At 34.9% G+C, this 12,480-nt stretch overlaps 1 protein-coding gene across 2 annotated transcripts; it reads left to right on the top strand.

Annotated features, from left to right (window-relative positions):
* The first annotated feature begins 446 nt into the window (after positions 1-446).
* LOC111368665 (putative lipase YOR059C) lies at positions 447-8,445 on the top strand. 2 transcript variants are annotated; one of them, XM_022990044.1, is made up of 11 exons: positions 447-705; positions 1,090-1,216; positions 1,700-1,767; positions 2,114-2,184; positions 2,324-2,587; positions 3,065-3,228; positions 3,320-3,375; positions 3,491-3,543; positions 7,465-7,633; positions 7,975-8,072; positions 8,160-8,445. In XM_022990044.1, exons 1-11 carry the CDS (start codon positions 537-539, stop codon positions 8,271-8,273), a joined length of 1,353 nt encoding a protein of 450 aa, XP_022845812.1. In that variant the 5' UTR covers positions 447-536; the 3' UTR covers positions 8,274-8,445. The 2 variants fall into 2 exon arrangements, with proteins under 2 accessions (XP_022845812.1, XP_022845813.1); XM_022990045.1 differs by having other exon boundaries at positions 1,000-1,216.
* The last annotated feature ends 4,035 nt before the right edge of the window (positions 8,446-12,480 follow it).

The following is a 12,480-nucleotide window of genomic DNA, read 5'->3' as shown; positions in this document are numbered from 1 at the left end:
GATCGAGATATATAGTTCGAAATAAGGGCTTTGAACCCAAGCTCAAACTCGCTTATGCAAACCCGATGATGTTGTGGCCCAGGGGAGAGAGTGACGAGCTCGACCATATAAACTCGAAGATGTTCAAGTCATAGGAGAGTGCTCGAGATTACCATGATCTCGAGCAAGAGATTGTGAATAATCGGATCACACAAAAATTGTACACATCATAATCATAAACTGTGCGTAGCGTTTCCAAATTGAATTTTTGAGTAACGTGTCCGAAATGAAAAAGTTTATAGTGATTTCATGCATGCCACTTATGTGCTATGAAATGCCCAACGTTTTTAATGTAATGCATAAATAGAAAAATGGCCAAAAATCTCCACTATTCAGAAATTGGAGTATGGACAAAAAGAGGATAAGAGAAAACTAGGAGTGGGGTGGGGGTGGCGTGGGGGCGGATGTTGCTTAACTGTCAAAACCCATTTTTCAAACACCTCACTCCACCTAGCGAATTGATTACTATATATAGAGATCTCTGGTTTTTGTGTAAAATGGCGAGTACAGCCCCTTTGTTTCATTATTCCCCTCGATTTATAGATCACCGAATTACCAATTCAAATAATAACAACAATTTATCTTCGTCTTCTACTTCTTGTTCCTCTTCTACTTCGTCGTTTGATAATCTCCGAGGAAATAATTGGAATATCAACACCTTCTCCGGTAATTTTTTGTACTCCTTTTCGTTTCCTCTTATTAATTGTTTTTTATTTAGAAATTATTGGAGTTAATTTCTTCTATGATGTTAACGGTAAATATGGAGACGAATATTAAGGATTCGATCTCGTTGCCGAAATTGGATTTGCGGGTGCTGACTGAAAGAATTTTAGGGATTTTTTTTCGTATTTTATGTTATGGGGTGTCGGCAATTGGGAAGGCAATGGGTTTTGCTTTGGTGATATAGAAAACTTAATGCATCCGTGTAATATTAAAAACCTTGACTGGAGAAGCTTACAGATTTGGGGCAGTACTTGGAATTAAATAGTTGATGGTACCAAAAAACTCGTTTCATTCTTCACTATAAAGGCCATACCTTCAACACTGCAGGGACAAAGCATCAAAACCTCAAAGCTCAAGCCATGAGTACAACTCAAGGAACATCACCAAGAGGCAATATTAATGTGAAAGATGAACCCGACCATCTTCTTGTTCTTGTTCACGGCATTATGGGAAGGTATGCATATTTTTTGTACATGGAAGAAGAGAATGAGAATCTTTTCTCTGTTCATGAAAATGATTTGATTGAGAACATCTGAAAAATAGGATCTAGAAGAGTATTTCAAATTAGTGGGATAAATCAAATTTCAAATGGAAATAAAATTAAATGGATGAAAGTATATGGATGACATTAAAGCAATAAACTTTTATTTGTGTCTTTCACTTCATTTTTTTAGGTATGCAAAAATCTGGTTATTCTGCCTTTTGTGGAATTCGTCTTGTAAATATTCCGAATTTGAATGAAGTAATTATGCTTATCAAATGAAAAATGCCATAGGATGATATTATTTCTTTTAGTTTGTTTTTCAAAAGAAAGCATAATGATTTTCATGAGTAATATGCAGTATAACTTGAGAACGAGACATGATATATTCTTTTAATGCATGCCGACGTGTGTATTATTAAATTATTGACTTTGAGGAAACTCTAAATATTGCAGCCCAAGTGACTGGACATACTTTGAAGCAGATTTGAAGAGGCGGTTAGGGAAAAGATTTTTGATATACGGTATGTCATCTGTGCTGCAGATTTAGAAATTTTGCTTTTCTCTCGACTAACATGAGGTCCAAAATTGGATGCTGTTGGTGATGTTGACTATTTGGGGATCCTTTGGTTGGCAAGGATAATCCTAGAGTAGAGATATTTTTTACTATTTGACACAACATATGTGCACAATGGGGTAATTAGGCATCTGCTTAAGTTCAGATGTTCCGTGAAGGATGTACTTGTATAATAGGATGCCTGGAAGAGAATAGAGAGATTATCGTTAAACGTTTATTTTTACTTGTTTTCATAGCCATAAACCTAAACAAGTTCATTTGCATTTTGAACTGAACTTGCTTATTATGTGCAGCAAGTTCATGTAACACGTACACTAAAACCTTCACTGGAATCGATGGAGCTGGAAAACGACTAGCTGAGGAAGTAAGTTTCTAAAAGGATGTATTTTTTCTTTTTTCCTCTGCTTGTGCCATCAAACAATATGTTGGTGTATAGCTTAATTTGTAAAGCATGAGTATCTCAGTTTTATTGTAAGTATGATTATTATTTGTTCTTTTGACAGGTCATGGAGATTGTGAGGAATACAGAAAGCCTCAAAAAGATATCCTTTTTGGCCCATTCTCTTGGTGGATTGTTCTCAAGATATGCAATTGCTGTTCTCTATATGCCAAATACCTCTTCTGATGACTCCAGTGTTATAGCGGGCTCTACTAACACAAGTCTCAAGACCTCATGCTATTCAAATACGGGGTTGATTGCTGGGTTGGAACCTAGTAACTTTATTACCTTGGCGACTCCTCATCTCGGAGTGAGAGGAAAGAAGCAGGTATGTTATCAATGATTGTAGTTGAATGGGGACATGCAATTTGCATTTTGTCTATCTAGTTTTCTTGGTATGCAAATAAATGGTGTATCTGGCACTTGTTTTGTTATACTTATACGTGTTTCTATTTCAAGTTGTTCGTTTACAAATTGCCTTTGGTTGCTGATTTCCTTTGATTGATCAGAGTTAAATTATATATAAATTGACACTGTTGATACCCTTGCTTTGTGTTTGAATGTGAATTTTGTTTTCTGATGTTGAAGGAATTACTCATGTATCGTCAAGGTAAATCCGTTTTCTATCATTCTGATTGATGGCCCCGTGGTACTTACCAGGATTGTCTACAAATTTTATCATCTGTAAATTTTATGAGTTTCTACATGGATGTTTTAAGAATTTTGAAATGAACATTTAATCATTATTAGGAGTGTTTATCATTTGCGAAACCTGATCTCCATTTTATTTTCTTCTATGATTCAGCTTCCATTTCTTCTTGGTCTGCCTTTCTTAGAGAAAATTGCTGCACCACTTGCCCCCATTTTCACTGGCCGAACTGGCAGTCAACTCTTCCTTACTGATGGCCAGCCTGACAGACCACCTCTATTATTACGAATGGCATCCGATTGTAAAGATGGAAAATTTGTGTGAGTAGAATGAGCCTTTTAACTTATCTTGAAGGCAACTTGTATTGATTGTTTCATTCAGAAGTTTGTTGCATCTTATGCGGTCCTGCAGATCTGCCCTTGGTGCTTTCAGATGTCGCCTTCTTTATGCTAATGTCTCTTATGACCGTATCCTATGCATAGTCTTATTGAATTAGCATGGAGAATGCTTTTCATTTATTATTATTCAACTGTTCTCTTATTATCTGTAGCATTCATCGTTAAAGTTCTTAACACAATCCAGATATGGTTGGTTGGCGCACATCATCCATAAGAAGGGAGACAGAACTTATCAAGGTAATTAACAATTTAATAATATTTCTCATGCAACCATAGAACTGTTCAGTTAAGACAAAGTTGGAAGGTATAGTTTTGATTGGAAATACTCAAACTGGTTTTTGCGAATACGTTAGTGGTATAGCCTGATCATGTTAAGACTAGCTTCTAATTACAGAACGTAAAAGATTTTCAGGCATGTTTTAAAATCTTATTCATTTTGGGAAGTGTCATTGTGGATTAGATATGGGTCTGAACTTCATAATTACCTATGATTTAATTTTTAGAATCAATGAGAAGGTCTTGCTGCTAGTATTTTTTGGGTTAAAATAGAAGATAAAACTTTAATAGTATGACGTATTTCTCATTGCGCACAAGAGCTTGGGGCATTTGCAGTCTCCTTGATTCAAATCTTGGTAGGGCCATGATATTTGCTCATTCGAAAATGAAAATATCCGAGCTATGTTGCTTGGATTCGGGCGTGGGTGTCCTATGTGGGTACATTTCTAGGAGGCAGATTCCTTCGTCCCCCCCGGGCGGCCTCCAAAGTCTATGATATGGAAATACAGCTAAAAAGGATCCAAATTTTAGGCACGGATACTTGGCTACGTCTTATAAACTTAAAATTACTCTAGAAATTTATATATTGATAATTTTACATGTATTTTCAGTTCAGAGATAAGTATTTTATATATTTAATTGTAAATTTATAGCACATTAAGCCCTTGTTTGAGCCACATTATTTTCCTTAGAATGCATTTTTGAATAGTATATTGATGGAAAATGTGTGGTTAAAAAATAATGAAAAGTTTTGAATTTGCGTATAATATTATTTTATTGAAGAATGTGTGGTTGAAATAATATCAAGTTACTATTTAAGAATGTATTTTTTTGAAAAAATATGGCTAAACATGGCCTAAATTGCAAATTGTGATACTTCATTTGAAGTTTTGAAATGTGAAATATAAATTGGAAATTATTTTAAATACAATACTAAAATAACAAAATTGATATAAAAGATTCTCTTTTGATTTAAAGGATCCTAGAAGGATCTCATACCCTTGTATCCTGGGGTAGCACTGAATTTTTAAACATTCTGTAATCCATTTCAAGTGAATTCCTAGTACAAAAGATCTATATAGGAAACCTTAGCTCAGTTATTGGTTTATGGTCTATGATCTGGACATCAGGCTCTGAATTCACGACCAGAGTGTAAATGCTGATGGAAACTTTTTCTTTCATTGTTAAAATCAAATGTATGGTGATTTCGATAGGGAGTAATTCGCACGTACATTTTGCGTTAACCGTATATAAGGATATTAGCGTCTGGCCTTTCTTTAACATGGTTCCATGGTTTAGGTTTAGGACATTGAATTTTGAATCCAATGGCCCAAGTTCTCGGTGGAACCTTTATTTTTTTTGCCATTTGGTTTAGACCAGATGTTGTTCAGGCTTTCAGCATAGGAAACCGAAAATATCCATCAGTATTCTATTAATGCCATTTGAAAAGTCGTATCAGGTTCCATCATCACAACTAGCTGTAGTCTAATATTTAGAACATTTTCTTTTGAATCAAGTTATTAGAACCCAAATCTTTGTGGAACCTTGAAAGCATGCTAACATTAGAAATGAAAAAATTTTGGTAGTCCATTAACATTGTTTCCTTTCAATAAGAATCATGGTTCTCAACAGATAATTCCACAGTCTAGCGAGGAGGGGTGAATGACGGGGATGTGAGCAGGCTGGGTAGGAAGAACAAAAATCATTTTTCATTTTTCTTTTTGGTTGTTACCATTATGCACGTTATTAGTTAATCATAAAACTAGATGAACCCATAAATAGGGGCTCCAAAAATGAAAGCCTGAGGACCAAATGCCAAAAAAATATGGGCCCTATGGAAATTGATTCTTATTTAATTTAATGAATGTTGAATTGTGTCTAGCAAATATGTATGCTTCATTTGTCGAGGTGTGGGTAACATTACTTGGTGCAATGGTGAAGTCCCCTTGATGCCTATTTCAAATAATTTCCTGATAGTAGATCTAAAGAGTAAAACATAACTCAATTATTGATTTTATGGTCTAGCAATTAGGTCATCGAGCTCTAAGTTCAGCGACTGGAGTTCAAATGTTGATGGGAACTTTCTTTTCAAATTTATATGTTACTTTTGATCTAAAGTAATGCCCAAGTATGCAACTGTTCTTGTTTCCTGCTAATAATAATATTATTGGCTGGCATTTCTTGAACATGGTTCCATGGTCTAGGGGCTAGGACATTGTACTTCGAATCCAATAGCCCGAGTTGAAATCTCAGTTAAACCTTTATACTTCGCCATTTGGTTTAGACCAGGTGGTGTTTGGGCATAGACAACTGAAAAATATCCATTAGAACTCCATTTATCCCATTTGAAGAGCATCCACCTTACCTTAGCGCTAATGGTATTGCGTTCTAATATTTAGAACGTTGGACTTTGAATCCAGAGGTAGTTCCCAAATGTAGGTGAAACCTTGATTCTTTTTCCAAGGTAACTGGAAAGCCAAGTTAACATTAAAAACTTAAAAAACTTCAGATTTTCTATCAATGTTGTTCCATTTCAGTAAGAATCTTGATAATTCCATCCCAATGATTTCATGGTTTTGATGAGGGAGGGATGGTTGAAGTAAGATGTGAGTGGGGATTTGACATGGAAGGGTGGTAACGGGGAAGGGGGCTGATGTGGAGTGAGGGAGGGGGCTGATGTTTGGTCCGGTGGGTGGTTGGATGGTTGGGAAGAAGCTATCATTTTTTCCTTCTTTTATTTTACATTTTACAGTATATACGTCCTTGGGCTCATCGCGTGTTTACTTTGGGCTTAGACGTTGATCCGTGCTTACTTCACTGTAGCGACCCTCATTTTTTCTTTTTCTGTTTACTATCTTGTATTTGACATGTCATCCGTTCATGGTGAAACTGGACATAATTCGTCAGTGGGTAAAAACTGGGTGAGGACCAAGTGCACCATAGGGAAAGGTATGGGACCTACTTGCTATCATCCCTAATGTAAAAATACACTGGTTTGGCAAAGAAGAGTGATACCTAAGCAAGTTGCAATAAACATTCTCAACTGGTAATTCATTCTTAGAAGCTGGTTTTAAGGTCCAATAGTTAGAACATTGGACTTTGAATTTAGTCACAGGAGTTCGAATCTTGGTGGAACTTTAATTATGGTTTATTTAGAATGAGATATCTTCCATTTAGCTTGGGAAGTGGAAATAATCCCTTCAGTCGTATGATTTTCCTTAAATAAGAATCTTCACAACCATGGTGCTTCTTGTTGCTTGCCACAATATAAGTTGTATCTTTTCATTTGTTTGATATGATGGTTAAAAAATGTACTGATTGCACGGTTTGTGGTGATATATATATATATATATATATATATATGAAATCTTAATGTGCTGTTAAAAAAAAAAAAAAAAAAAAAGAAAAACAAATATAAAATTATGGTTTATTTAGAATGAGATATCTTCCATTTAGCTTGGGAAGTGGAAATAATCCCTTCAGTCGTATGATTTTCCTTAAATAAGAATCTTCACAACCATGGTGCTTCTTGTTGCTTGCCACAATATAAGTTGTATCTTTTCATTTGTTTGATATGATGGTTAAAAAATGTACTCGGTTTGCGGTTTGTGGTGATATATATATATATATATATATATATATGAAATCTTAATGTGCTGTTAAAAAAAAAAAAAAAAAAAAGGTATCACAACTATCTCAAAAGTGCTCCCTAAACTTATGAATTCATACACTTTTGTTTGTAGAAGTTCCTTAGTCAGAAGTCCCTTGTTTCAATGATTCTATTCAATGGAAATCCGTTAGCAAAATCATGAACATCAAAGTGGCATACATCTTTCTGTTCTATCACAATCCTCCTGAAATTTCTGGTATTAAATTTGGCAGCCTCCTCTTCAGTCACTGGATGGCTATAAACATGTTGTTAGTGTGGAGTACTGTCCACCAGTCTCGTCTGAGGGTCCCCATTTCCCTGAGGAAGCAGCCAAAGCTAAACAGGCTGCCCAAAATGAACCCAACAATCAGAATACAGTAGAATATCATGAAACTATGGAAGGTACTTGTTAAATTTCGACTGAAACGCTAAAAGCATGTGTTTGTCTGTGTGTTAAAAGTTATGTGCGACAAAGTAAATTTTAAAATACATAAATTTTTTGTGTTGGTGAAAGGCTCAAGGTTGAAAATATGTTGCTCACTTTTACTCTAATGTAAGAGTTCCATTCAAAATAAGTATCTTTTTTTTCCCCTTAAAAGGTAAGTTATCCAAACAATGTATGAAAACAAAAAGTTATTTCAAAGTGACTTTTTATGGTTTTTAAGCTTAGCCAAACATGCTGCTGTTAATATTTTTATTATGTACAACAATGAAGGAGAATGACGGGTTCATATTTATAACAGAGGAAATGATACGTGGCTTACAACGACTAGGATGGAAGAAAGTTGATGTCAGCTTTCACTCTGCATTCTGGCCATTTTTCGCACACAATAATATTAATGTAAGAGTTACTGAAATATATTATTATCCTTTACTACGTCTCCTACTGATTCATCCCTGTAATCTGATTTCTTAATTTTTAATGCAGGTGAAAAATGAGTGGCTCTATAATGCCGGGGTAGGAGTGGTTGCTCATGTTGCAGACAACATAAAGCAACAGGAGAATCAACAAGGTTCTACATATGTTGCTGCCAGTTTATAGTTCTCTACGCCTGTACATAATGGCGTTAGCCATATATATAATATTATTGCATAATATTTAGTTTCCTTCTTTTATAGTTTTCCTTTTTGTTTACTTGTAATATGTAAACTTATGTATTTTCATTAGAAACATAATTTTTGGTGGCTCAATAGATTATTGTTTTCTCTCTTTCTTCTTCTCCTCTTATCTTTTCTTCTCTTTGAATTGATTCACTATATTGGTTCAAGGTAGTTCATATTGTTAACATGGTATCAGATTCTTGATTGGAACTTGTGAAATTTCTGACTTTGACACCCTGTAAATTCAAGCAGAAACTAGGTAGGAAGAAATTGTGCAAATACCTAATCGACCACAACTAAAAATCACGATTTCGACCGAATCAGAGACTGGCTGAGCAAATGTTGACTAGATTCTTGTTCAGCGGTTGAGAAGCATCTTTCAGGTAAGCTCGTGGCATCGGATGGTAGCGTGTGGGATTCACGCGTAGTGACGTTTTGGGCACATGAGAGAGCGTGAGCAATTTTTTCAATGCGACTTCAACAGGCAGTTTGTTTCTTGGTAAATTTTCTGATCATTTTGTAGTATTATTTTGGTTAAACATATACTGTGCAGTATATTCTGATTGTAGTTTGTGGTGGTAAGTTGGTGGTCGTTAGTTTTCTTTAAAATTGTGTGATTTTGTTGATTCATAGTTGATTATTTGTTGACTTTATGATGGCAACTGAAAGAGATTATTCATTTCAATCCATTAGTATCAAATTATATAGTAAAAGTTACTCATATTAGAGTACAGTGATAAGAAATTTTCTAAAGGAAAAAAGATTGTGGGCTATGTTAGTGCGACTGTTGTGAAATCCAAGAGCACTGCTGAGAATTATGTGACAGAGTTGGAAAATTGGGAGTCAAACAATACGAAAATTCTTACTTGGATTCATAATTCTGTTGAACAATCCATTGGTACACAATCAGTGAAGTTTGAAACAACAAATGAAGTTTGAGAATACACTAAGTCTAACTTTGCAAAATGGTATCAGTTGAAGATCGATGTGCTTGCCTTACAACAGAAGGCTATAAGTATTCTCGAGTTTTACATTGCTATGAATTTAATCAAAAACCCGAATAGATCTGTGCATCCATTATTCCAGGGTTATATGGATCGATAAGTCATATCAATTTTCTTATTCTATCTTTTCTTCTCGGCTAGGGAGAAAGGAATAAGAATCCGATCTATTTAGAAAGTTTGGGTAGCTATGATGGAAATCCATCGATTGGTTCGCAATGGCCGGAAAAAGAGAAAATCCTTCCCCAGGGTAGGATATTGGGATGAGTTGGCTCTTATAGAATCAGCAAGATTGAAAGTATTTGAGGAATATATTACTTTTAAAAAGTAACAGCAATTGGTTTAGTTTTTTTATGGCATTTTGTAGAAAAATTAAGGGATTTAGAGGATTCATCTTGCATCGCATTCTACTTCTCTCAATTGATTCGGTAGTTCGTGAACTTGTACTTGAGGAAACACGTTTGAAATCTCTTGTATGAAGAGTATCTCTTCCTCCATCTAGCACCTTAGTGTTAGTTGTACCTTCTCGATCGTTCACACAGAATCAGAACAAAGGTTATGTCTGAGTTGCTAGTGATGAGTGTAACTTTTGCAAACAATAGAGACGTTGAAAGTCTCAATGTCCTAAGTTATTGAAAAAGCAACAGCCACAACTATAGCTGTGATCCTATTGTCCTGATGCTAACATGGTTGCTACCATGCCACCTGGTAACTCGTTTATACTTGGAGCACCAACTTCTTCTAGTCCTATGTTGATTGATTTAGAGGAGCATTTTCAGAAGCTCTTAACCACACAACAACATTCTATGTCAGCCTCTACTCATAGAGGTTTCGTCATTTCAAAATCTTTTAGATACTTCTTCCTTATGGATCTTTTAACTCAAGTGCTTCCAAACACACGTCATCTAACTCAAAAATTTACTTACGTTCTTCTAACTCATCTATGTCTATCATGATTGCTGATGACACGCCAATACCTTTAGTAGGTATTAGTTCTATTAACACATATAATTTATCTCTCTCAGACGTCTATTGTGTTCTCGCTCTTACTTTGAATCTTATTTCTATTGGCCAAATGTGTGAATCTGGATCTTATTTCTATTAACACACGTACGATCCTTGATCTCAAACGCTGATTGGGATAGGCTGTAGACAAGGAGGGTCATATGTTCTGGACAATCTGAAACTACCATATGTTGTAGCATCTGATGTTGATTTGTCATCTTTCTCTTTGAATTCATCGTCTTCTAATTTTTTATTTGTGGCATTCTTGCCTTAGATATTTTTCCACTAGTTGTTTGAAAATTTTAATTTCTAAGGGTCATTTGGGAGATATACAAACTCGTGACATTTCGGATTGTATTGGTGGCAAATAAACCAAATTTTTTTGCTTTACCTTGTCCTCGTAGTTTTTCTCACTCTTTGCACCATTTGATATTGTTCATTCTGATATGTGGGGATCTGCTACTATTGCTACAAAAGGAAGGTTTATATATTATGTATCTTTTATTGATAATTATAGTCGTTATTGTTGAATTTATCTTATGAAACAATGTTCTGATTTTCTTTATATTTATCATTCTTTTAGAACACTTATTAAAACTCACATTTTGCTGTAATTAAATGCTTTACATGTGACTTGGTAGAGAGTATAATTCTATTGATTTCACTGAATTGCTTGCTCTTGATGACACAATTAATCAAACATTGTGTACTAATACCCACAACAAAATGGTATTATTGAATGGAAGTATAGGCACATTATAGAAATTGCTCGTTCCTTTCTCTTGTTTGCCCAAGTTCCAAGTAAATTGTGGGGAGAAGCAGTTCTCACTGCTTTTTCTTTAATTAATAAGATTTCAACTTCCCACACTTCGGGCTTAACACCCATTTGAAATGTTGTATAGGCATATTCCTGATTGCTCCTCATTGAAAGTCCTTGACTGTACTTGTTTTGTTCTTCATCCTGAAGTAAAATCTAGTAAGTTAACATCTCTTTCTGCTATTTGTGTTTTCTTGGGCTATGGACAAGGACAAAAGGGTTATCGCTGCTTTGATCCTATTAATAAATTTTTTTTATGTTTTTTGTCATATCGTGTTTCGTGGGCACATTCCATTCTTTTGTATCTCTGATAATACTCGTGATGTGACTAAAATTGATTTCATTCATATTGATCTGTTCTTTGATATATTGACAAACCAATTTTCTGACCCCATGTACTGTTAATTCTTCATGTACTATTGCACATGCGCTTGTTCATGATACCCCTCCTCTTTATATGGCCTCCCTAGCACCGTCTAAGATCGTTGATCCTGTTCATGTTCCCTTTCTTCCTTGATATCCGCAACGTATTCGTAAGTTCACTAAGTTACCTAATTTTGGTTGTTCTTATTATTTTGAGTCTTTTGTTGTTTTCTAACCTCAATTCATAGGCTATCTAAACCCTCCTCCTATAAAGAAGTTATTTTGGATCTTCTTTGTCAACAGGTTATGGCTGATGAACTCTCTGCTCTACATAAGATAGGCAACTTGGTTGCATTACCTTTAGGTAAACATGATATTGGTTTTCGTTGGGTTGATAAAATTGAAATCAAATTTGATGGTTCAGTTGAGAGTTATAAAGCTAAATTGATTGTTAAGGGTTTTAATTAGCAATATGGTATGGATTATGATGAGACTTTTGTTCTTGTTGTCAAGATAACCACTGTTTGTACACTTATTGTAGTTGTATCTATTCATCAGTGGAGTCTTTCTCAATTGGATGTCAAAAATGTCTTTTTGAATGGAAATTTTCGAGAGGAGGATTATATGGTTCCTCCTTCCAGTCTTTCTCACACTATTAGATATGTTTGCAGGTTTAAGAAAGCACTTTATGGTCTTAAACAAGCACATCGTGTTTGATTTGAGAAATTTTTCACCGTTGTCTCTTGGTTTTATATCTAATCATCATGACTCTACACTATTCTTTATATGCACTTCAATTGGTCGCATTCTACTTTTACTATATGATAACGATATGATTATTATTGGTGAAGATGATGATGGGATTCCAGATTTAAAAACAGAATTGGCTTGTTGTTTTGAAATGAAGGACTTAGGTGCATTATCTTACTTTTTGAGAATCAAAGTTGCTTCTTCTCCTAGAA

This window comes from Olea europaea, chromosome 19 (genome assembly GCF_002742605.1).
Source record: "Olea europaea var. sylvestris chromosome 19, O_europaea_v1, whole genome shotgun sequence".
NCBI lineage: Eukaryota > Viridiplantae > Streptophyta > Magnoliopsida > Lamiales > Oleaceae > Olea > Olea europaea.
Note: the sequence above shows the minus strand (reverse complement) of the source record. Positions and strands in the feature narration are given on the sequence as shown.